At 46.4% G+C, this 25,555-nt stretch overlaps 1 protein-coding gene across 1 annotated transcript; it reads left to right on the plus strand.

The window, feature by feature from the left end:
• The first annotated feature begins 19,752 nt into the window (after nucleotides 1–19,752).
• On the plus strand, nucleotides 19,753–25,555 carry LOC125534420 (heme oxygenase 1, chloroplastic-like). Its single transcript, XM_048697654.1, has 4 exons — nucleotides 19,753–20,212; nucleotides 23,639–23,862; nucleotides 24,961–25,068; nucleotides 25,156–25,555. The coding sequence occupies exons 1-4, from the start codon at nucleotides 19,759–19,761 to the stop codon at nucleotides 25,246–25,248; spliced, it is 879 nt and encodes a 292-aa protein (XP_048553611.1). The 5' UTR covers nucleotides 19,753–19,758; the 3' UTR covers nucleotides 25,249–25,555.

Below are 25,555 nucleotides of genomic sequence, written 5' to 3' on the forward strand. Positions count from 1 at the left end.
TAAAGGCTTTGCTTGGCAGAAACACTAATTAAAACATGAAAAACACAATCATAACAGTAGCATAATTTTGCAAACACTCAAGAATGGAAAGCAAAAAGCAAAAATACTTTTATTCATTGGGTTGCCTCCCAACAAGCGCTATTGTTTCACGCCCTTTGCTAGGCATAAAGCAAAGAGTCTAGGTTTTGTCAACTGTGGTTTTGGCAACTTTTGTGAGTGCTTTCACAAACCTAGGAGTCTCTTTGCGCTTCCCTAAATTTTCAGCAAAAGATACCATCTTGAGATCTAAAATATCCAATCACTTATTGCAAAGAGTAATCAAAGTATTGATGCGATTGATACTACCATTAAGATGTTTGAGGGGTTCATTATACTTTTGCAATTCAACCATATGTTTGTGCAAATCACCAAGTTTGTCCAACATTTGGACTCCCTCTAGGGTGAAAGAAAACCCCTTCTTTTGAGGTGGAGCCACCAAAATTCATTCTAAAATTTCATAGGCAGCATTGGCATCAAGCTCCCTTTAGCGGCAAAATCTAAGAGTTGTCTATGATGCAAAGCCAATCCTATGTAAAAATTACGAAGTAAAATCTATGCATCTCCCTTTAGGTTGCAAAACACAGTAAGATTCCATTAGCCTATACCAAGCATCTTTCATATTTTCTCCTTGTCGTTGCTTGAAGTATAAAACTTCAAAATCGGGTGACAAAGGAGGAGTAGGCACGCTAGCCATTACGACTAAAAAGCAAGAACAAGGATAGATCCGGTAAGGAAATGGCAAACGAATAAGAGGGGGATACAATGGAAATTTTTTGTGAAGTCGGGAAGAGGAAAGCGAGAGGCAAATGGCAAATAATGTGATCGCAAGGAGATGAGATTTGTGATTAGGAACCTGGTAGATGTTGATGATGTCTCCCCGGTGTCGGGACCGGTCTTCCAATAAAACATTTATTGAAAAGCCGACCCTTGTGTTGACCAGTATAGAAGAAATCTTCCGTCTGGCAGACAAAACCTTGATACAGAAGTCCAGTAGTACTAAATATTATACAAGGTTGAGCTGAGGTTGCTCAACAATTTATTACAAGCACGCCAATATTATACATAAAGGCGGATAAGACACAAGGTTATGGTGGCAATACTACTGAGTCAAAATAAAAGTGGTGGTGGATTTGTCACAGCGAGGTGGGTGACATGACTCCTACAGCTTATCAAGCGTCGGAGTGAGGCTTGATGATTTTATTTGGGCAGCGGAAGCATGTATAATACAAGTGATCAACTCCAGGATCGCACGTGACTGACTGGGACTCCTCTAGGCGTCGGACTTGCTATCGAACTCTTCATCCATAAGATCGCCTTCGTCAACATCTGGCCAAATCAACAAGCCAGGTGAGTACTTTGAATGTACTCGCAAGACAGTTTGGACATAAGATATAACAAATGCAAACATGATGCACATGAGCAGATTAGTAATGCGCATTCAGATAGTAAACTTGCACGACACGATAAATAAAAGGGTGTCGGGCAGTAGTCCTCCCGAAATCCCAATAAAATAACTGAAGACCGATCGGGTGTCTGAAGCGACGCCTCGAAAGGTAAAAATAAATTTAACATGCCGCAGTCGGGCGTTGGGGCGACACCACATAATGGGCTTATACTGAATAGTAAATAACAGTGCGTGCCACAGTCGGACGTCTACGCGACATGTCGAAAAGGGCTTATAATGAAAGTAAATAATCAAGATGCCACAGTCCGACGTCTGAGCGACATCACATAAAGGGCTTATATCGAAAGTAAATGACAATAGTGCCACAGTCGGACGTCTGAGTTATTAAGGTTTTAGCCCAGGGACTTATCTGTAATGAAACAGAAAGTTTCCAGGGTTCAGTTTATAAAAACAGAAAACGTTTCGTTAAGAAATACACCACCCAACAGGGAAAACATACTCTGCCCGAAGGCGCTTTCCAGAAAACGGTTCGAATAAACAGAATAGAGGCTGACGTGGGGGTCCCACCCGTCAGGTCTAAATATTTGAAAAGAGAACAGAGTACGCCGGCGCCCGAAGCTCGCGGTGGTTGCCGGCGTAGATCCACGGCGAGGCAGGGGGGTCGGAGGGTACCTACGTGTTCACGGAGCTCTTTCACGTCTATGGGTGGTGGAGTTGGGCGTCGGCGAGCACCACGTCGACGGCGGCCTCCACTCCGGCGGACGGTGGTTCGGACGGTGGTGGATCTCATCGAGGAGAGCTGCAGGCGTCAAATTGGGGCTCTGGTTAGATGAGTGAGTGCACTAGGTGGCTACTGGCAAGATTTGGGAGGCGGGGGTGCCCTCACCGGATCGAATCGTGCCGGAGCCCGAAGCAGATCGGGGCGGCCGGAGACGGAGAAGAAGACCTCCTCGAGGTCCTCCTAGTGTTTGGGAGCGGCTTTGGTGAGGTGGTGGAGTGGTGCAGGCTTGAAGGTGAGCTCGAGGCCCCTTTTTATAGCTGGTCCGAGGCGGTTGCCAAGAACGGGATAACTCCGCCGGCGATTACAGCGAGGTGGTGGCGGGACAGGTGGTTTAGGTGACTGGGCATCATCGTGATGGTTCACTGGTTCCGTTCGAGGGCTAAACGTGGCATGACTTGGGTGATAATCCAAATTCTCGATGGAACGGCCCCGCGGGCAGGTGCTACCTCTTGAGCTTGCATTGGTTTTCCCCGAAGAGGAAAGGATGATGCAGCAGAGTAGTGTAAGTATTTCCCTCAGTTTTTGAGAACCAAGGTATCAATCCAGTAGGAGGCCACGCGCAAGTCCCTCATACCTACACAACACAAAGAGCTCAACGCAACCAACGCGATTAGGGGTTGTCAATCCCTTCACGGTCACTTACGAAAGTGAGATCCGATAGATAATATTTTTGGTATTTTTGGTATAGAGATGCAAAGTGAAAAGTAAAAGGCAAAGTAAAAACAAAGCAAGAATAAAGTGATGGAGATTGATATGATGAGAATAGACCCGGGGGCCATAGGTTTCACTAGTGGCTTCTCTCAAGAGCATAAGTATTCTACGGTGGGTGAACAAATTACTATTGAGCAATTGACAGAATCGAGCATAGTTATGAGAATATCTAGGCATGATCATGTATATAGGCATCACGTCCGTGACAAGTAGATCGAAACGATTATGCATCTACTACTATTACTCCACTCATCGACCGCTATCCATCATGCATCTAGAGTATTAAGTTAAAAACAGAGTAACGCTTTAAGCAAGATGACATGATGTAGAGAGATAAATTCATGCAATATGAAATAAACCCCATCTTGTTATCCTCGATGGCAACGATACAATACGTGTCTTGCTGCCCCTTCTGTCACTGGGAAAGAACAGCGCAAAATCGAACCCAAAGCTAAGCACTTCTCCCATGGCAAGAATTACCAATCTAGTTGGCCAAACCAAACGGATAATTCGAAGAGACTTGCAAAGAGATAACCAATCATACATAAAAGAATTCAGAGAAGATTCAAATATTGTTCATAGATAAACTTGATCATAAACCCACAATTCATCGGTCTCAACAAACACACCGCAAAAAGAAGAAGATTACATCGAATAGATCTCCACAAGAGAGGGGGAGAACTTTGTATTGAGATCCAAAAAGAGAGAAGAAGCCATCTAGCTAATAACTATGGACCCGAAGGTCTGAGGTAAACTACTCACACTTCATCGGAGATGCTATGATGATGTAGAAGCCCTCCGTGATGACGGCCATCTCCGGCGGAGCTCCAGAACAGGCCCCAAGATGGGATCTCGTGGATACAGAAAGTTGCGGCGGTGGAATTAGGTTTTTGGCTCCGTCTCTGTTCGTTTGGGGGGTACGTGGGTATATATAGGAGGAAGTGTTGGGGAACGTAGTAATTTCAAAAAAATTCCTACGCACACGCAAGATCATGGTGATGCATAGCAATGAGAGGGGAGAGTATGATCTACATACCCTTAGTAGATCGCAACAGAAGCGTTGACACAACGTAGAGGAAGTAGTCGTACGTTTTCTTCCCGATCCGACCGATCCAAGCACCGTTACTCCGGCACCTCCGAGTTCTTAGCACACGTACAGCTCGATGACGCTACCCGGGCTCCGATCCAGCAAAGCTTCGTGGATGAGTTCTGTCAGCACAACAGCGTGGTGACGATGATGATGTTCTACCGACGCAGGGCTTCGCCTAAGCACTACAACGATATGACCGAGGTGGAATATGGTGGCAGGGGGCACCGCACACGGCTAAGGAACGATCACGAGGATCAACTTGTGTGTTCTGGGGTGCCCCCTTGCCTCCGTATATAAAGGAGCCAAGGGGAGGGGCGGCCGGCCAAGGTGGGTGCGCCAGGAGGGAGTCCTACTCCCATCGGGAGTAGGACTCCTAGTTGGACAAGGAGAGAGAGGGGGGAAAGAGGAGGAAGAGAGGAAGGAAAGGAAAGGGGGGGGCGCCGCCCCCCTTCCCTTGTCCTATTCGGACTAGGAAGGGGAGGGGCGCGCGGCCACCTCCTGCCTCCTTCCCTCTTCTCCCTCAAGGCCCATGTAGGCCCAATAAACCCCCGGGGGGTTCTGGTAACCCCCCGGTACTCCGGAAAAATGCCGATTTCACCCGGAACGATTCCCATGTCCAAATATATGCTTCCAATATATCGATCTTTATGTCTCAACCATTTCGAGACTCCTCGTCATGTCCGTGATCACATCCGGGACTCCGAACTAACTTCGGTACATCAACATGCATAAAACTCATAACAACTGTCATCGTAACTTTAAGCGTGCGGACCCTACAGTTCGAGAACAATGTAGACATGACCGAGACACGTCTCCGGTCAATAACCAATAGCGGGACCTGGATGCCCATATTGGCTCCTACATATTCTATGAAGATCTTTATCGGTCAGACCGCATAACAACATACGTTGTTCCCTTTGTCATCGGTATGTTACTTGCCCGAGATTCGATCATCGGTATCCAATACCTAGTTCAATCTCGTTACCGGCAAGTGTCTTTACTCGTTTCGTAATACATCATCTCACAACTAACATCTTAGTTGTAATGCTTGCAAGGCTTATGTGATGTGCATTACCGAGAGGGCCCAGAGATACCTCTCCGACAATCGGAGTGACAAATCCTAATCTCGAAATACGCCAACCCAACATGTACCTTTGGAGACACCTGTAATGCTCCTTTATAATCACCCAGTTACGTTGTGACGTTTGGTAGCACCCAAAGTGTTCCTCCAGCAAACGGGAGTTGCATAATCTCATAGTCATAGGAACATGTATAAGTCATGAAGAAAGCAATAGCAACATACTAAACGATCGGGTGCTAAGCTAATGGAATGGGTCATGTCAATCAGATCATTCAACTAATGATGTGACCTCGTTAATCAAATAACAACTCTTTGTTCATGGTTAGGAAACATAACCATCTTTGATTAACGAGCTAGTCAAGTAGAGGCATACTAGTGACACTCTGTTTGTCTATGTATTCACACATGTATTATGTTTCTGGTTAATACAATTCTAGCATGAATAATAAACATTTATCATGAAATAAGTAAATAAATAATAACTTTATTATTGCCTCTAGGGCATATTTCCTTCAGCCTCCCACTTGCACTAGAGTCAATAATCTAGATTACATAGTAATGATTCTAACACCCATGGAGCCTTGGTGCTGATCATGTTTTGCTCGTGGAACAGGCTTAGTCAACGGGTCTGCAACATTCAGATCCGTATGTATCTTGCAAATCTCTATGTCTCCCACCTGGACTAGATCCCGGATGGAATTGAAGCGTCTCTTGATGTGCTTGGTTCTCTTGTGAAATGTGGATTCCTTTGCCAAGGCAATTGCACCAGTATTGTCACAAAAGATTTTCACTGGACCCGATGCACTAGGTATGACACCTTGATCGGATATGAACTCCTTCATCCAGACTCCTTCATTTGCTGCTTCCGAAGCAGCTATGTACTCCGCTTCACATGTAGATCCTGCTACGACGCTTTGTTTAGAACTGCACCAACTGACAGCTCCACTGTTTAATGTAAACACGTATCCGGTTTGCGATTTAGAATCGTCCGGATCAGTGTCAAAGCTTGCATCAACGTAACCATTTACGATGAGCTCTTTGTCACCTCCATATACGAGAAACATATCCTTAGTCCTTTTCAGGTACTTCAGGATGTTCTTGACCGCTGTCCAGTGATCCATTCCTGGATTACTTTGGTACCTCCCTGCTAAACTTATAGTAAGGCACACATCAGGTCTGGTACACAGCATTGCATACATGATAGAGCCTATGGCTGAAGCATAGGGAACATCTTTCATTTTCTCTCTATCTTCTGCAGTGGTCGGGCTTTGAGTCTTACTCAATTTCACACCTTGTAACACAGGCAAGAACCCTTTCTTTGCTTGATCCATTTTGAACTTTTTCAAAACTTTGTCAAGGTATGTGCTTTGTGAAAGTCCAATTAAGCGTCTTGATCTCTCTCTATAGATCTTAATACCTAATATGTAAGCAGCTTCACCGAGGTCTTTCATTGAAAAACTCTTATTCAAGTATCCCTTTATGCTATCCAGAAATTTTATATCATTTCCAATCAGTAATATGTCATCCACATATAATATCAGAAATGCTACAGAGCTCCCACTCACTTTCTTGTAAATACAGGCTTCTCCAAAAGTCTGTATAAAACCAAATGCTTTGATCACACTATCAAAGCGTTTATTCCAACTCCGAGAGGCTTGCACCAGTCCATAAATGGATCGCTGGAGCTTGCACACTTTGTTAGCTCCCTTTGGATCGACAAAACCTTCTGGTTGCATCATATACAACTCTTCTTCCAGAAATCCATTCGGGAATGCAGTTTTGACATCCATCTGCCAAATTTCATAATCATAAAATGCGGCAATTGCTAACATGATTCGGACAGACTTAAGCATCGCTATGGGTGAGAAGGTCTCATCGTAGTCAATCCCTTGAACTTGCCGAAAACCTTTTGCGACAAGTCGAGCTTTGTAGACAGTAATATTACCGTCAGCGTCAGTCTTCTTCTTGAAGATCCATTTATTCTCAATTGCTTGCCGATCAGCGGGCAAGTCAACCAAAGTCCATACTTTATTCTCATACATGGATCCCATCTCAGATTTCATGGCTTCAAGCCATTTTGTGGAATCTGGGCTCACCATCGCTTCTTCATAGTTCGTAGGTTCATCATGATCTAGTAGCATGACTTCCAGAACAGGATTACCGTACCACTCGGGTGCGGATCTCACTCTGGTTGATCTACGAGGTTCAGTAGTATCTTGATCTAAAGTTTCATGATCATCATCATTAGCTTCCTCACTAACTGGTGTAGGTGTCACTGAAACAGTTTTCTGTGATGTACTACTTTCCAATAAGGGAGCAGGTACAGTTACCTCGTCAAGTTCTACTTTCCTCCCACTCACTTCTTTCGAGAGAAACTCCTTCCCTAGAAAGGATCCATTCTTAGCAACGAATGTCTTGCCTTCGGATCTGTGATAGAAGGTGTACCCAACAGTCTCCTTTGGGTATCCTATGAAGACACATTTCTCCGATTTGGGTTCGAGCTTATCAGGTTGAAGCTTTTTCACATAAGCATCGCAGCCCCAAACTTTAAGGAATGACAACTTTGGTTTCTTGCCAAACCATAGTTCATAAGGCGTCGTCTCAACGGATTTTGATGGTGCCCTATTTAACGTGAATGCGGCCGTCTCTAGAGCATAACCCCAAAACGATAGCGGTAAATCTGTAAGAGACATCATAGATCGCACCATATCTAATAAAGTACGATTACGACGTTCGGACACACCATTACGCTGTGGTGTTCCAGGTGGCATGAGTTGCGGAACTATTCCACAATTTTTCATATGTACACCAAACTCGTAACTCAAATATTCTCCTCCACGATCAGATCGTAGAAACTTTATTTTCTTGTTACGATGATTTTCCACTTCACTCTGAAATTCTTTGAACTTTTCAAATGTTTCAGACTTATGTTTCATAAAGTAGATATACCCATATCTGCTTAAATCATCTGTGAAGGTGAGAAAATAACGATATCCGCCACGAGCCTCAATATTCATCGGACCACATACATCTGTATGTATGATTTCCAACAAATCTGTTGCTCTCTCCATAGTACCGGAGAATGGTGTTTTAGTCATCTTGCCCATGAGGCACGGGTCGCAAGTACCAAGTGATTCATAATCAAGTGGTTCCAAAAGCCCATCAGTATGGAGTTTCTTCATGCGCTTTATACCGATATGACCTAAACGGCAGTGCCACAAATAAGTTGCACTATCATTATCAACTCTACATCTTTTGGCTTCAACATTATGAATATGTGTATCACTACTATCGAGATTCATAAAAAATAGACCACTCTTCAAAGGTGCATGACCATCAAAGATATTACTCATATAAATAGAACAACCATTATTCCCTGATTTAAATGAATAACCGTCTCGCATCAAACAAGATCCAGATATAATGTTCATGCTCAACGCAGGCACCAAATAACAATTATTTAGGTCTAATACTAATTCCGAATGTAGATGTAGAGGTAGCGTGCCGACCGCGATCACATCGACTTTGGAACCATTTCCCACGCGCATCGTCACCTCGTCCTTTGCCAGTGTTCGCTTAATCCGTAGTCCCTGTTTTGAGTTGCAAATATTAGCAACAGAACCAGTATCAAATACCCAGGTGCTACTGCGAGCTCTAGTAAGGTACACATCAATAACATGTATATCACATATACCTTTGTTCACCTTGCCATCCTTCTTATCCGCCAAATACTTGGGGCAGTTCCGCTTCCAGTGACCAGTCTGCTTGTAGTAGAAGCACTCAGTTTCAGGCTTAGGTCCAGACTTGAGCAGCAACTTGCTTGCTGTTCTTCTTGAAGTTCCCCTTCTTCTTCCCTTTGCCCTTCTTGAAACTAGTGGTCTTGTTGACCATCAACACTTGATGCTCCTTCTTGATTTCTACCTCCGCAGCTTTCAGCATTGCGAAGAGCTCGGGAATAGTCTTGTTCATCCCTTGCATATTATAGTTCATCACGAAGCTCTTGTAGCTTGGTGGCAGTGATTGGAGAATTCTGTCAATGACGCAATCATCTGGAAGATTAACTCCCAATTGAATCAAGTGATTATTATACCCAGACATTTTGAGTATATGCTCACTGACAGAACTGTTCTCCTCCATCTTGCAGCTATAGAACTTATTGGAGACTTCATATCTCTCAATCCGGGCATTTGCTTGAAATATTAACTTCAACTCCTGAAACATCTCATATGCTCCATGACGTTCAAAACGTCGTTGAAGTCCCGATTCTAAGCCGTAAAGCATGGCACACTGAACTATCGAGTAGTCATCAGCTTTGCTCTGCCAGACGTTCATAACATCTGGTGTTGCTCCAGCAGCAGGCCTGGCACCCATCGGTGCTTCCAGGACGTAATTCTTCTGTGCAGCAATGAGGATAATCCTGAAGTTACGGACCCAGTCCGTGTAATTGCTACCATCATCTTTCAACTTTGCTTTCTCAAGGAACGCATTAAAATTCAACGGAACAACAGCACGAGCCATCTATCTACAATCAACATAAATAAGCAAGATACTATCAGGGACTAAGTTCATGATAAATTTAAGTTCAATTAATCATATTACTTAAGAACTCCCACTTAGATAGACATCCCTCTAATCTTCTAAGTGATCACGTGATCCAAATCAACTAAACCATAACCGATCATCACGTGAAATGGATTAGTCTTCAATGGTGAACATCATTATGTTCATAATATCTACTATATGATTCACGCTCGACCTTTCGGTCTCCGTGTTCCGAGGCCATATCTGCATATGCTAGGCTCGTCAAGTATAACCCGAGTATTCTGCGTGTGCAAAACTGGCTTGCACCCGTTGTGGATGGACGTAGAGCTTATCACACCCGATCATCACGTGGTGTCTGGGCACGACGAACTTTGGCAACGGTGCATACTCAGGGAGAACACTTCTTGATAATTTAGTGAGAGATCATCTTATAATGCTACCGTCAATCAAAGCAAGATAAGATGCATAAAAGATAAACATCACATGCAATCAATATAAGTGATATGATATGGCCATCATCATCTTGTGCCTGTGATCTCCATCTCCGAAGCACCGTCATGATCACCATCGTCACCGGCGCGACACCTTGATCTCCATCGTAGCATCGTTGTCGTCTCGTCAATCTTATGCTTCCACGACTATCGCTACCGCTTAGTGATAAAGTAAAGCATTACATCGCGATTGCATTGCATACAATAAAGCGACAACCATATGGCTCCTGCCAGTTGCCGATAACTCGGTTACAAAACATGATCATCTCATACAATAAAATTCATCATCATGCCTTGACCATATCACATCACAACATGCCCTGCAAAAACAAGTTAGACGTCCTCTACTTTGTTGTTGCAAGTTTTACGTGGCTGCTACGGGCTTAAGCAAGAACCAATCTCACCTACGCATCAAAACCACAACGATAGTTTGTCAAATAGACTCCGTTTTAACCTTCGCACGGACCGGGCGTAGCCACACTCGGTTCAACTAAAGTTGGAGAGACAGTCGCCCGCAAGCCACCTGTGTGCAAAGCACGTCGGGAGAACCGGTCTCGCGTAAGCGTACGCGTAATGTCGGTCCGGGTCGTCTCGTCCAACAATACCGCCGAACCAAAGTATGACATGCTGGTAGGCAGTATGACTTATATCGCCCACAACTCACCTGTGTTCTACTCGTGCATATAACATCAAACCATAAAACCTAGGCTCGGATGCCACTCTTGGGGAACGTAGTAATTTCAAAATTTTCCTACGCACACGCAAGATCATGGTGATGCACAGCAACGAGAGGGGAGAGTGTTGTCTACGTACCCACGCAGACCGACTGCGGAAGCGTTGACACAACGTAGAGGAAGTAGTCGTACGTCTTCCTGATCCGACCGATCCAAGCACCGTTACTCCGGCACCTCCGAGTTCTTAGCACACGTACAGCTCGATGACGATCCCCGGGCTCCGATCCAGCAAAGCGTCGGGGAGGAGTTCCGTCAGCACGACGGCGTGGTGACGATCTTGATGTTCTACCGTCGCAGGGCTTCGCCTAAGCACCGCTACAATATGATCGAAGTGGAATATGGTGGCAGGGGGCACCGCACACGGCTAAGGAACGATCTCAATGATCAACTTGTGTGTTCTAGGGTGCCCCCTGCCTCCGTATATAAAGGAGCCAAGGGGGAGGGGGCGGCCGGCCATGGAGGGCGCGCCAAGGGAGTCCTACTCCCTCTGGGAGTAGGATTCCCCCCCCCCCAATCCTAGTTGGAATAGGATTCCTCGAGGGGGGAAAGAGAGAGAGGGGGCCGGCCACCTCTCCTAGTCCTAATAGGACTAGGGGAGGGGGGAGGCGCGCGGCCCACCTTGGGCTGCCCCTTTCTCCTTTCCGCTAAAGCCCACTAAGGCCCATATAGTTCCCGGGGGGTTCCGGTAACCTCCCGGTACTCTGGTAAAATCCCGATTTCACCCGGAACACTTCCGATATCCAAACATAGGCTTCCAATATATCAATCTTTATGTCTCGACCATTTCGAGACTCCTCGTCATGTCCGTGATCACATCCGGGACTCCGAACTAACTTCGGTACATCAAAATGCATAAACTCATAATAACTGTCATCGTAACGTTAAGCGTGCGGACCCTACGGTTCGAGAATAATGCAGACATGACTGAGACACATCTCCGGTCAATAACCAATAGCGGGACCTGGATGCCCATATTGGCTCCTACATATTCTACGAAGATCTTTATCGGTCAGACCGCATAACAACATACGTTGTTCCCTTTGTCATCGGTATGTTACTTGCCCGAGATTCGATCGTCGGTATCCAATACCTAGTTCAATCTCGTTACCGGCAAGTCTCTTTACTCATTCCATAATACATCATCTCACAACTAACTCATTGGCTGCAATGCTTGCAAGGCTTATGTGATGTGCATTATCGAGAGGGCCCAGAGATACCTCTCCGACAATCGGAGTGACAAATCCTAATCTCGAAATACGCCAACCCAACATCTACCTTTGGAGACACCTGTAGAGTTCCTTTATAATCACCCAGTTATGTTGTGACGTTTGGTAGCACACAAAGTGTTCCTCCGGTAAACGGGAGTTGCATAATCTCATAGTCATAGGAACATGTATAAGTCATGAAGAAAGCAATAGCAACATACTAGACGATCGGGTGCTAAGCTAATGGAATGGGTCATGTCAATCAGATCATTCAACTAATGATGTGACCTCGTTAATCAAATAATAACTCTTTGTTCATGGTTAGGAAACATAACCATCTTTGATTAACGAGCTAGTCAAGTAGAGGCATACTAGTGACACTCTGTTTGTCTATATATTCACACATGTATTATGTTTCCGGTTAATACAATTCTAGCATGAATAATAAACATTTATCATGATATAAGGAAATAAATAATAACTTTATTATTGCCTCTAGGGCATATTTCCTTCAGGAGCAGGTGCCTTGACGGCAGCTGCTGCAACTGCTTCCTGGTAGAGTTGGTCGGCGCAGATCAGCACGTCCTTCTTGTCGGAGGGGACGGAGATGATGGTCAACGGCCCGGGCATCTTTAGCATGTTGTAGGCGTAGTGTGACGCCGCCATGAACTTGGCTAGTGCCGGGCGGTCGAGGATCCCGTTGTAGGGCAAGGGGATCTCGGCCACGTTGAAGACGATCCTCTCCGTCCGGTAGTTCAACTCTCCTCCAAATGTCACGGGCAGTGTGACCTTTCCCTTTGGCTGGCTTCTCCCCGGATTGACCCCCTGAAACGAGGTCTCCATCAGGGATTTGCAACCTTTTGATCATGGCAGGCGAGATCAGGTTTAGGTCGGCCCCGCCGTCAACCAACATCTTGTTCACCCTGAGGTTGTGTATTGTTGGCCAAACCAACAACGGCAAACACCCGACCGCGGTAGTGCGATCAGGGTGGTCCTCGGCGTCAAAGATGAGGGGCGTGCTGGACCACTTTAGTGGCTTCTGAGCGTCGAACGATGGCTCTGTTGCTGTAACCTCTCGCGCCCACTGCTTGAGCTGGCGGTGAGAGGTATGCAGCGAGGTGCCGCCATCGACGCACATGGCCTCCGTAGCCTTCTAGAGCCCTTGCTCACCAGACTTGTCGTCCTCGTCATGATCGTCGTCTTCTTGTTTCTTGTCGCGGCCCCGGGCGGGCCTCTCCTGCTAGTTGTCCTTGCCGGGGCGGCCTCCTTGGCCGCCACGCTTCTTGCCGGATCCCTCAGCACTATCCTGGTCCTTCTCCTTGTCCCGCCTTTCGTACTCAGCCTTTTGCTTCTTAGCAAGCAGCTCCACTTGTCGGCAGTTCTGGAGATCGTGGCCCTTGGTGCGGTGGATCTAGCAGTATTGCTTGCCGGAGCTTCCTGGCTTGTCGGTAGCCGCCAAGGCCCGGCAGGCGACGCACCCGGCAATCTCCTTGCCGGAGGTGTCTGCCCTGACCTTCTTGCCGGCACCAGTATCGTCAGATCCCTCAACGGCAAGCACGGCCTTGCCTTTGCGTTTCCTGTTGCGACGTCGGCCCTTCTTCGTCGGGGCGGCAGCGTCCTCAGCTCGGGCGCACCTATCGGCCAGAACGTAGAGCTCGACCACATCCTTAACCTTGGTCATCGCCAGCTCCTCGCACATCTTGCGATTGTGCATGTTCTGATGGAACACGCTAATCACAATGGCGGGATGAACGTCGGGGATGTTGTACTGCACCCGGCTGAATATCTGGATATACTTGCGCAGGGTCTCCCCTTCCTTCTGGGGAATGATATGTAGATCACTGGCCTGGCCATGAGCTTGGTGGCCTCCTGTGAAGGCGCCAATGAACTCATGGCATAGATCTGACCAGGAAGAGATGGAGTCCGCCGGCAAGTGCATCAACCAAGACATTACATTGGGCTTGAGCGCCAGTGGGAAGTAGTTGGCAAGCACCTTGTCGTCACGAGCCCCAGCGGCCTACATCGCGATGGTGTAGATGCTGAGGAACTCGGACGGATGGGTCTTGCCGGTGTACTTCTCGCCGACGTCTGGCTTGAACGTGCGGTGGGACGGCCACTGGAACTGCCTGAGCTCACGGGTAAAAGCCGGGCAGCCCACCTCGTAAGGTAGGCCGCCGGGGCCTCCCGGTGCCGGGTGGTTCGTAGAGGGTCCCGCCCGCTTGTCCGACTGGCGGCGCGCTTCGCACCGGCGCTCGACGGTGGTTCGAGTGTCTTCGTGAGCTCGCTCCCGAAGGACCTGGCGCTGGTCGCGGAGGGTCCGTGGATCGGACGATGCTATGGAGATGTTATCACCAGCGTCGTCGCGACGGGCCGACGTCCGCGGCGGCTGGCGAGGAGGAGGAGAGTGCACCGTGGCCGCAGCTCCCCTGGTCCTCCTAGCGCCAGCATGGGATGGTTCAGTGGAGTGCCGACCTGAGGGCCCCGCCGGTCACGGATCGTCTTTGTTCGCGACGGCGACGAGGCTCCGGATGGTGGCCCTCCACTCATCGAGCTTCTCCGCAGTATGAGGGAAGTCGAGGAGCAGCTGTGCGCGCGCCAAGGCTTCCGCTGGCATGGGTGGCGGTGAAAACTGAGTGGATCGCGGCGTGCTTTGACTTCTAACTATGTTAGAAGAAGCTCTGTCACGACCCAGCGGCTGCGTGCCATTTTCACCAGTGCTTCGGCGAGCGTGTTGAACTCCTTCATCTTGCTGACGACGCACATGGCTCTTCCCACGGCGGTGCCCAGGGTCACCAACGTGGTGACGCTGTTCGGCGCGCACACCATGGGAAGAACGCGCGGTGGTCGCCGGTGTATGAGTCCTGGAGGTCGTCGCGCCGCCCGGAGTCAGCGCAACGACACCCCCGGAGGGCCCTGCACCGCCGGCAGGGGGCCCAACTCCGTCTCTGGATCCGGCGGCATGGGGCCGATCATCTGGTGCACGAATGACGCCGCTCTCCAGGCTCCGACTGCCTGGGTGGTGCTGGTGTTCGCGGGCTGTGGCCCGAGTCCTGTCCGTGACCGGTCTGCTGCTCGTTCGCACCGGCACGGGCCGTTCGGCTCCCAACGAGCCGATCACCGTGGCCATCTTCTTCTTAGGGGCCATGGCGATGAAGAACCGCTAGGCTAACTACCAGACCAGATTCTCACAAACGCGCCCCCTACCTGGCGCGCCAAAGATGTCGGTGGAAAATGACACCTATGGGATCACAAGAATCCCTACTGCGGTTGCGGGGCGTGGGGTTGAGAGAAGAGCGGGTCTAACAGAGAGCACGCGGTTCGTTTATCCAGGTTCGGGCCGTGAGGATGCGTAAAACCCTACTCCTGCTTTGGTGGATGTATTCTGAGTTCTTGAACTAGCTACGGGGTGTAACGCGCTCCAAAAAGCCCAATCCTTCCCCTCCTCGCCTTGGGCCTCCTTTTATAGAAAAAGGGGTTGCCACAGTGGCACACACGAGGTGGAAAGGCTACAGTGTTGCGTGGTTATCCTGGTATTACAGGACAAAGTGCATTTAATGCAAGGCTTAGGTGTCCCTTCACTTTATCGGGGACGGGGGCGAGGCCCGTCCCGTCCGTCGCCGCTCCTCCAAGCTTCGACACGCGCCCTGGCCAGCGATGCATGCGGTGCCATGTAGGCAGGCAGGCAGCTGAGGTGGCACGGTGGTGGAGCCTCCACGAAGGGTTGCATGTTGCCACGCAGGTGCCTGCCCAGCTAGTTGGGTCGGCAGCTGGATGCGAACGGCAGCGTAGACTTGGCTGGTGCGGGCCTGACGGTGGCCCTGCTGGTGCGCTTGGCGAGGGCCTTGCCGGGTGGCCCGGCAAGGGTCTTGCCTTGGTGCGCAGGCGTCCCCGGCAAGGATCTTGCCGGGGGTCTTGTGGGTTTCTTCGGTGAGGATGGCTGCCTTCCTATCCTCATTTGATTTTGACTATTCTTTGTCTTCACAAAGATCTGCATGCCATCACAGAGGTGCCTCCCGAGTCCTGTCCCAATGCACTTGTCGAGTGTTGGTGGGCTCGAGGGTGGCTCGCTCGGCTGGCGTGGGCGAGCTGCCCCGGCAAGGGTCCTTGTCGGGGAAACCTGCTTCGTCCATCTGATCTTTGTGGCCTTGGTCCTTGTTGTTGCTCTGGCCATCTTGGGCTTTGGTCTTCCCTTGGCTCACCTCCCTCGCTCTGCTTGGCGTGGTCGCGAGCGCGGCTCTGACTGCCCGTGCACAGGTAAAGGGGTACAAAAATGTGCCCCTAGTTCTGTACACCGACACAACCACAACTGGGTTAAGCGTCAGTTTGGTTCCATTCTTCACAACATGACTGCTACCCACAATGCAGTGAAGAAAAACCACTACTACCGCCATGAAGTCTTCGGTCGCACCTGGGTTGTTCTGTCACACCTATATGGTGAAGAAGATCTTAAGCAAATGGGTCTCAAGCAGGACTTTGACTGGTCTCAGCCACCAGCGAAGAAATTCAAGAAAGTCAAAGTTCCCTCCTTGGTGGCCAGCTCATATTCTTCATCACGCGACATGGATGAGCATGAAGATTTGGATGACACTGCGGCATGCCCTACTACAACAACGGACCCCAACAACGCTGGCGCTCCTCCATCAACATGATATTCTTCAGGGGCGTTAGTCCTTATTTTTTGATCCTTTTGGTCATTTGATGACAAAGGGGGAGATATTTGAGTTAGTCTTCAAGCGGGTCTCTATATATGGGCGTTTTTGCTAAGTTTCAACTCTCGCTCTTTTGAAAACTGTGTTGGATCGAGTTGTAAAATTAAACCCGATGGTGGTCTGATACTTTTGCTGTGTTCTTCTGCATGTTATTTTCTCTTATATGTTAATGCACGCATGCTGAATTACATTAGTCACCATATTTCATCATGCATTTCAAATTCTTCATATTATATGATAAATGCGTGTATGAATTGCAAGATATAGGGGGAGATCTCCATGATTCTACTCTTCAAGTGTGCATTGCTTCAAAAGAAAATTCCTCACTATGCACAACTTTAGGGGGAGTTCTTCTATATCTTGCAATCAAATTCCTTAATATCAGTATTTACACTCATATGTTTTATCACCGTTGAAAACTTAACCTATATTGTCATCAATCACCAAAAAGGGGGAGATTGTAAGTCCATCTAGTTCCCCTTAGTGATTTTGGTGTACTGAGGACTTATAGGTTAAGGGACTGATGCATTTGTGAGTGTACACAGATCTATAAGTCTATGAGGAGTTTGATATTTATAGAGAAAGTCGACCCCTAAAAATGATTGTCCTCAACTGAAGACTTTGGATTTCTGAAGACTTTCTGAATACTTTGAAAGTGAATAAATTGGTATGACCTTGAAGACTTGGATTTCATGCGAGGACATGAAGCGTGAAGACTTTTGTTTTCGTAGTTTCATTTTCTCTTTCTTGAGTCATAGGAAACACCGTACTGTTAAAGGGGGTCGAGGAAATACTAAGGAAAAATTTCCAAGTGATGCTCATTTCAAAATCCTACACCTACCCAATCCTTTCGAGTGAAACCATTGAAAATCTCATACAGTTCAGTCAATTTCTTCAGTGACAGAGACGAAGTTCTTCTGGTCTCTGAGGAATTTATTCTGACTGAGGAGTTAGGAATTCGCCAGTGCGAATTGCCTACAAGTGAGGAACATGATAGCTCTGAGGAATTTGATAGTCAAATTTCCGACCGTTGCTATGCGATGCTCCAGCTGTCCCAAAATATCTTATCCATCTAACGGTCATATCATTTAAGGGCATTTATGTCTTATCATGTCGGGCTGCTCCCTAGGCTATAAATAGCCGCCCCCTACAACCACTAGTTGGTCGGTTGCTCCGAGAGAAACCGGTACTTGTCATTTGAGAGCATCCCATCCTCCGAGGAATTTGAGCGAAAATCATCAAGTGAGGAAAACCCAAACCCAAACACCTACAAACCCAAAGTGATTGAGCATCACTGAAGAGATTGATCCTGCGTGGATCCGACGCTTGTTACCTTTGAAGACTGTGCATCTTCCAGACGGTTAGGCGTTGTGGTCTAGAGCATCCAAGAGGAAATTGTGGATCGCTGAGTGACCGAGTTTGTGAAGGTTTGGAAGTCACCTGAAGACTTACCACGAGTCATTGGACGAGCTCTGTGTGACCTTAGTTCAAGGAGAATACAGTGAGGACTGTGTGTCCAGGACTGTGTGTCCTCAGGTTTAAATACCTAGCCGCTCCAACCAGACGTACAACTGTCACATCAGTTGGAACTGGTCTACCAAATCATTGTCTTCACCAAGCCTACTGGTTCTATTTCCTCATTACTGTGTTGTGTACTTATTCATATCTGTTTGAAGACTTTCGACTGAAGACTTTCTCAATTTCCTCAGTTCAATTTCTTCAGTCTTTTTGTCTTCATCATGTTTATCATGTGTTTACACTTTCTGTACTCTGTGCTTGCTTCTAATTTCATCATGATGACCATGTCTATGTTCTGTTATGTTTGCATCTGAGTACTTATTCCGCTGCAAGTAGTTCTTCGCCAAGGAATTTCCTCACCTTAAAATTCCTCAGTGAAGAATTCAAAAAAATTGCCTTTTCACACCCCCCCCCCCCCCCCCCCTCTAGTCGACTTAACGCACTTTCAATGCTAGTTAGTATGCCACAACAAAAATCATGATCACACTAAGACAAAAGCTCTCTAAAATTTGCCATCTTACTTTCTGATCTTCGAGCTGAAAAAAAATGCTCATGTTGGCACATACATTCGTTGAAGTCACCGATCATGAGCCAAGGTACGCCAACATTCGGTTTAATCCTCCTTAGCAAACTCCACATAAAGTGTCAATCTTGACTTCTGGGCTCCCCATACACAAAAGTTCCCCGCCACTTTGGACCATGGGGATCATCACGGATAGTGACATCGATGTATCTCACACCATATAAGAGCATTTTTATTTCAATGCCTTAATCCCAAAACAAAGCTATACCAGCTCCTTTGCCTTTACTATCATGCACAATACAATGTTTAAGTCGAAGCCGCCATCTAAGGTTTTTAACTCTCTCCTCGCACTGTCGTGTTACCGATAAAAACACTATCCGCGAATGGTATTGACGCACAAGGCATACAATACAAGCAAGTTCTAGGACCGTCTAGGGCTGCCCAATACCTCTCCAAGAGTTCTCCACCATAGGTTGGAACTTGGAAGGCTGTTCTACTCTCGCCATTAACGCAATGCTCTGGACGGTGGAACGCTGATGGATTGAAATACAGTATGCGTGGATATATACCGGCGAAGGGATCGTCCTTTCAATCCTTCGAACAAGGAGAAATCCTCGCGGCTGGGAGCGATACGTGTAGATGCGGGGATTAAAACTGGAGTGCACGGTGGATTGTGATACAAATTGTACTAGCAAAAACACCGTGGAAAAACACTGTCGTTGTACTGTTTTGTTCCCGTAGCACCTGTTCCGTAGCACCAAATCTGAACCGCAGATGTTAAATCTAATGGCTGAGAATTGCCAAAGTCTTATCTGACTTTGCTCTTGCAAGTCAAAGAATCTGTGTCGTGCTCCTCCATGTGCTCAGGTTCCAACGCCGACTCGCCTTCCCTGGCACGATACCCAGGCGCTATAAGTGAAGCCGCTCCCATGGCACCCGCGGCAGTATCTCGCCACCACCCCCCGCACTTCCCTTTCGCCATCGTCGACTCCATGGCGCTCGCAGCAGCAACCCTTGCCTCCTCTCCGCGCGTATCTATCTCCGTTTCCGCCGCTGGGATGAACAGCAGCGGCCTGTCCATGTCGTTCGGGGCGCGCCGTGTGCCGGGGATTTCTGTGCAAATTCATTCCCAGCGGAGGAGGATGGCCGCGGCGGCAGCGAGAGGGCACGAAGGGGCCGGGAAGACCTTCGTGGAGGAGATGAGGGCTGCGGCGATGCGGATGCACACCAAGGACCAGGCCAGCGAAGGGGAGAAGGAGCTTGAGGGACCGTCCCTCAACGAGCTGGAGCCTAACCTTGAGGCCTACCTGCGCTTCCTCGTCGACAGCAAGCTCATCTTCCAGACGCTCGAGAACATCGTCGACCGCGCCGCCGTCCCATGGTGTGAGTCACAGCAAACCCGTCCTTCCGTCTGGTTTTGTGTAATTAGCTCTGCCAGTCAATTTTTTTGCCTCCTCTAGTGTGTGGCGGGTAGAGATTTCGTGCTACAGTTTATTTTGGTCACAATAATCCATTCATACTTCTTTCTGCTAAACTAAAATCGAATGTACAGACCAAGAGCCAGGATTCAGAGAGAGGCAATTATTTTTGCCATTTCTGATAATGTTTGCGAAAAATATGATATCCTAATACTAATCATGGGCTACTAATCCAAATTAAGGTGTTCAAAGAATTTAAGCCATGATTATTGCGGATGCTTTCGAGATAATACACGCCTAATTTGTTGTAAAACCAGGTATTACACTGAATGTTCAACAGAATGTTGTGTGGTTTTTTTTTTGCTATTATAAACCTGTGATGAGATGTACTTCAGAATTAAGATTGGATCCGCACAAATTTAATAAAACGTAGGTAGGTTCTCACCTGTTGCGAAGAGGCATGTTCAATTCCTTGGTGATTCGACAATATTTTGTATCTAAAATGCTCCAGGGGAAACACTTCGCTTCAATTTTTCACACTTTCCAGTTTGAATAATCTCATCAACATTTTCTAGTGACAGTGTTCATATATCAAGTCATTATCAACTAAAATTATTTGGAACTGGTGCATTTTTATTCACATTTGCTTGTGATATGGATGTGGTGTATTTGTTTGCTTCACATGTAACGGTACGTATTGCTATAGTGGGTTTTCCTCTACCTGGCAAACATGTTGGAAGCTATATTTGCCATCTTACTCGTGCATGTGAAGTCTCTCCATCTAGAATGTTTTTTTTCTTTTTTCGAAAAGGAGGATTACCCCGGCCTCTACATTTAGAATGATAATTGAAGACTTTTTTTCATTGATGGCTTTCAATGCCTTTTTGCAAATTGATCTTTGAAAATCAGTGCTCTAAATAGCGCTGGGCACTATGCTGGCGGCACGGTGGCGCATAGCCAGGGCTAGATGGCTGGCTTCTTTTACATCACTGTTTGCAGTGCAACCTCCGTCTCACTATTTGTGTTGACATACTTAGCAGAAACCCTTATGTATCATGCACTACCGGATTTGGCACCTTTGCCGAGTATCAAAAAGACTTGATCTGTAAACCCAAAATAAAACTTGGCAAAAACTTTGCCGACTGTTACACTCGGCAAATAGGACACGGTAAAAATATTGTCGACAAAGAACATTTCCCGAGTCTATAAAGCCCAGAACTCGGCAAAGTCTTTGCCTAGTATCTTTCTGCATCTCTCTGCAAAAAAGCACCCTTGACGGCCGGTCGACGCTAATGGAGAGCCCTCGTGACATCATATTTGCTGAGTGTTTAAGCCCATACACTGCAAAGTTCCAAAAGATTGCCGAGTGTATTTTTGAAATACACAACAAAGTTTCAAAAACATTGCTGAGTGTATTACAGAAAACACACGACAAATATTCAAAAACTTTACAGTGTGTATTTTCAAAATACACGGCGGTTCTGGACTATTTGCCGAGTGTATTTTGTGAAAAATTTGCCGAGTATTTCGGAATACACTCGACAAAACGATTGCCGGCCTGACCATTTTGTCAGAGAGGCGCCCAGATGCTACTAGATTCTGCCATGTGGCACCTTGACTGAGTGTAACACTCGGTAAAGGCCCCAGTTTTATTTTTATTTTTTAGCTGTTTTGTTTCAAATCCCTGCAATTCAGCACAATAAATATATTCTACCATTCTGAAAAGAAGCAGAAACATATATAGAGCACACAATATCTAGCACAAATCCATCAAGTTCCAAAGCACAAGTAGTCCATCGAGTTCCGAAGTACCCAAACATGTACAAATTCATCAAACAAGTTGAAATCACTTGTCCATGAAACATGAAGATCACAAATCCATCAAACACAAGTACTACACAAAGACGAAGGCGTCCATGATGCGATACTACAAATATGAAAGCAAATGTATGAATTATACAATTATAGATTTTGACAAGTTATAGAATTTTACAAGTGTGCTCACCTGATTTCCACAAGTTCCAAATATGTACAAATTAAAAGACTAAACATGATTTTTTTGCAAGTTGAAATTCGCACAAGTTAAAAGACTAAACATAGGAGAACGGTCACATGATTTTTACCGTGTACTCACATGATTTTGACAACTTATAAATTTTGACAAGTGTAGTCATATGGTTTGCACAATAGCAATATGAATAATTCATAAGTTCCAAAATTTCCCAAATTATTAAAGATTGCTATCTATGGATTAAAGACCCACAAGCATGAGTAGCACAACACTAGGAGAACTCGCCTGGAGTCACAGTGCCCTCCTAATATTCGAAGTGTGGTGCTGAGGCGGAGGCTGAGAACCGTAGTAGGCGTCACTGGGCTTTCTTGCAGATTTTTAGAAGAACCGGGGTTGAGCGGCACATTGTTGGATCCAACCGATGGGTGAACCTACAAGCATGGAAAAAGAATTAGCATGAGATGGTAAGCACGAGACAATAAGATGAATGATTGAAAAGCTGCAAGAAAATTTACCAAGCTGGAGCTAAAAGGAGCAAGATGAGGAAACGCCGTAGTTGGAACTGGAAAGTTTAACTCAATGCATGTACTTTGTTTATTCTGCTTAGAGCTGGAAAAAAAGCTCGATGCTCGCGAGCTAAACGAGTAGCTCGTGACTCAACTCGAATCAATTCGAACTCGAAGAATAACGAGTCGAGCCAAGCTTTGGTTTAAGATCGTTTATAGAACGAGTTAAACGAGCCGATCTCACGAGTACTCATGTAACTCGTTAGGCTCAGTACAAAAGATCAGCGAAGCACCCTGCGTCCCAGGTGCACAACACAACGCCTAGACGTTCGAGAAAATTACAATTATTTGGTCATGTATATGTTACTAACTTGCTGATGATTGTGGTCATGTACAATTGGTTGTGGTCAATGGTCATGTACATGGTACTGACTTGATGGTACTGACAATTGTAAGTTAAGTTGGCACATGATTACAATTGTTTGTGAACATTGTACATGTTTAATATGTACATTTTAAATTCCCAAGTAATCATTTTGATCATATTCGTAAGCTTTTATGTTCATATCATTAACGAGCTTAACAAGCTAAACGAGCCAGCTCGCAAGTTGTACGAGTCGAGCCAATTTTGGATTCGAGCTCGTTTTAGTAACGAGTCGAGTTGAGTTAGCTCGTTAACGAAACGAGTTTTAGCGAGTCGAGCCGAGCTGGCTCGATTTCTGCTTATAGAACAATAAATGGCGTAATTACTGGAATCTCATAGTGGTTATGTGACAGATTACCTACCTTTTCCTGCCGTAAGAGCTGGAACATTTCTTTCATCATTGTTAGCTAGATGCTGCTGATTGACATTCTAGTTATCTATGCCTATCAGATGCGGAGTTTCAGAATACTGGGTTAGAGAGATCAGAGGCACTGAAGAAAGATCTGAAATGGTTCAGCGAACAGGGTCACACAATTCCAGAACCATCTGCTTCAGACACTAAATATGCTTCTTATCTGGAAGAGTTGTCTGAGAAGGACCAGCAAGCATTTTTCTGTCACTTCTATAATATGTACTTTGGTCAATCTGCTGGAGGTCGACTGACCGGCAAAAAGGTACCACTTTTCAGCACAAAACCTTATACCAAAACGTTCATGTGATGTAAAATAGTGTGTGTGTTTGAATGGCTTCCCATGTTGTTGTTAACAATGTGTTGTTGGCACTGATTCTTCTCAATCTTCTTGTTTTGCTGATTCAAATTCCAAAAGAAGATAGTATGCATGCTATTACTTTATGCACTCCGTTGAGGGTTACTTTATATACGGATCTGTTTCATATCTCGTTCTTCTGCTATGTAAATAGTTCTACATTCATTCTATAGCTGGCCATTTCGTTGTGGCATGAATCCTTATATTTACTTATCCAATGCAAATCAGGGCATCATGGCAGACTGTATTCTGTCAGTGTGGTGTGAGCGAGAGTTACATGTTCCTCCATTGATGAATACTCCCTCCGTTCCAAAATATAAGAATGTTTTTGACACTATGCTAGTGTCAAAAATGTCAAAAATGTTCTTATATTTTGGAGTATTTAACCAAAAACTATCACATTTCACGGAAACGTGACAGAAAACTACCACTTTACGATTTTGTATGGAAAACTACCACTTTTGTCCTAATCCGTGGCAAAAAACTACCAAGTCTCGAAACCGGTCGCTTCGCCCGCGCTAAACACCAAACTGACCAGCCGGTCCCACGTTTCAGGTGCCATGTGGTCAACCGACGCCCGCCGCACGTTAACGGCCGTTAACGGCGCGCCCGCGGTCGGAAACGGCGGCTGTCGGTTTGCGTTCAATGCACCAAACCGTGGGACCGGCCATTTGATGCTGATCCTCTGACGACGCCGTTTCCGGCCGCGGATGCGCCGTTAACGGCCGTTAACGCGTGGTGGGCGTCGGTTGGCCACCGTGGCACCTGAAACTTGGGACCGGCTGGTTAGTTTGATGCTTAGCGCGGGCGAAGCGGCCGGTTTCGAGACTTGGTAGTTTTTTGCCACGGATTAGGACAAAAGTGATAGTTTTCCACACAAAATTGTAAAGTGGTAGTTTTCTGTCACGTTTCCATAAAATGTGATAGTTTTTGGTTAAATACTCTATATTTTGGGACGGAGGGAGTATCATTTAACCTAATAATCATGCCCTCTATTCATGTCAGATTGCTGACAAGATTCTGAACAAGAAAGAGCTGGAATTCTACAAGTGGGAAGGTACCCTGTCCGAGCTGCTGCAGAATGTCCGCACAAAACTTAACCAAGTTGCTTCTGTAAGTCCAAAAGCTTTGATTTCGTGCTCTTTTATTTTTTTGCCCGTGTGTCTCTCAGTGTCTTAACCCGATCACATCTATGGTCAGAGCTGGACCCGGGAAGAGAAGAACCGCTGCCTTGAGGAGACTGTGACGTCGTTCGCCTATTCAGTAGATCGTCTGCGCAAGATATTCACCTGAGCAGAAGATATTCACCTGCCCGTGTGTCTCTCAGTTTCTTGTATCATTTTCTTGTCAGCTGCTGGATCGGATCGTAGTACCACGATACTATGTGATTTTCACTTTTAGTATTGTCAATCTATATATTGAAAAATACAAGAAAGACTTGGGGGCTTACTGTCAAGCACATGAGCTGGTGTGCTAGGCCTCCCAAGTTCAAGCCTCACCACTCTCTTAATAAAATACCACTGTCATTCGTCCACCTTTAGTCTAGTTTTATATATTGAAAAATACTGCAAATCTATTTACATTTTTTAATTATAAAATT

Source organism: Triticum urartu, chromosome 2 (assembly GCF_003073215.2).
Source record: "Triticum urartu cultivar G1812 chromosome 2, Tu2.1, whole genome shotgun sequence".
Taxonomy (NCBI): Eukaryota; Viridiplantae; Streptophyta; class Magnoliopsida; order Poales; family Poaceae; genus Triticum; species Triticum urartu.

Coding starts and splice junctions, on each gene's coding strand:
- LOC125534420 (XM_048697654.1), top strand. CDS start 19,759: ATGGCACCCGCGGCAGTATCTCGCCACCACCCCCCGCACTTCCCTTTC. Junction 23,863..24,960: donor GTCGACTGACCGGCAAAAAG/GTACCACTTTTC, acceptor TATTCATGTCAG/ATTGCTGACAAGATTCTGAA. Junction 25,069..25,155: donor AACTTAACCAAGTTGCTTCT/GTAAGTCCAAAA, acceptor ATCTATGGTCAG/AGCTGGACCCGGGAAGAGAA.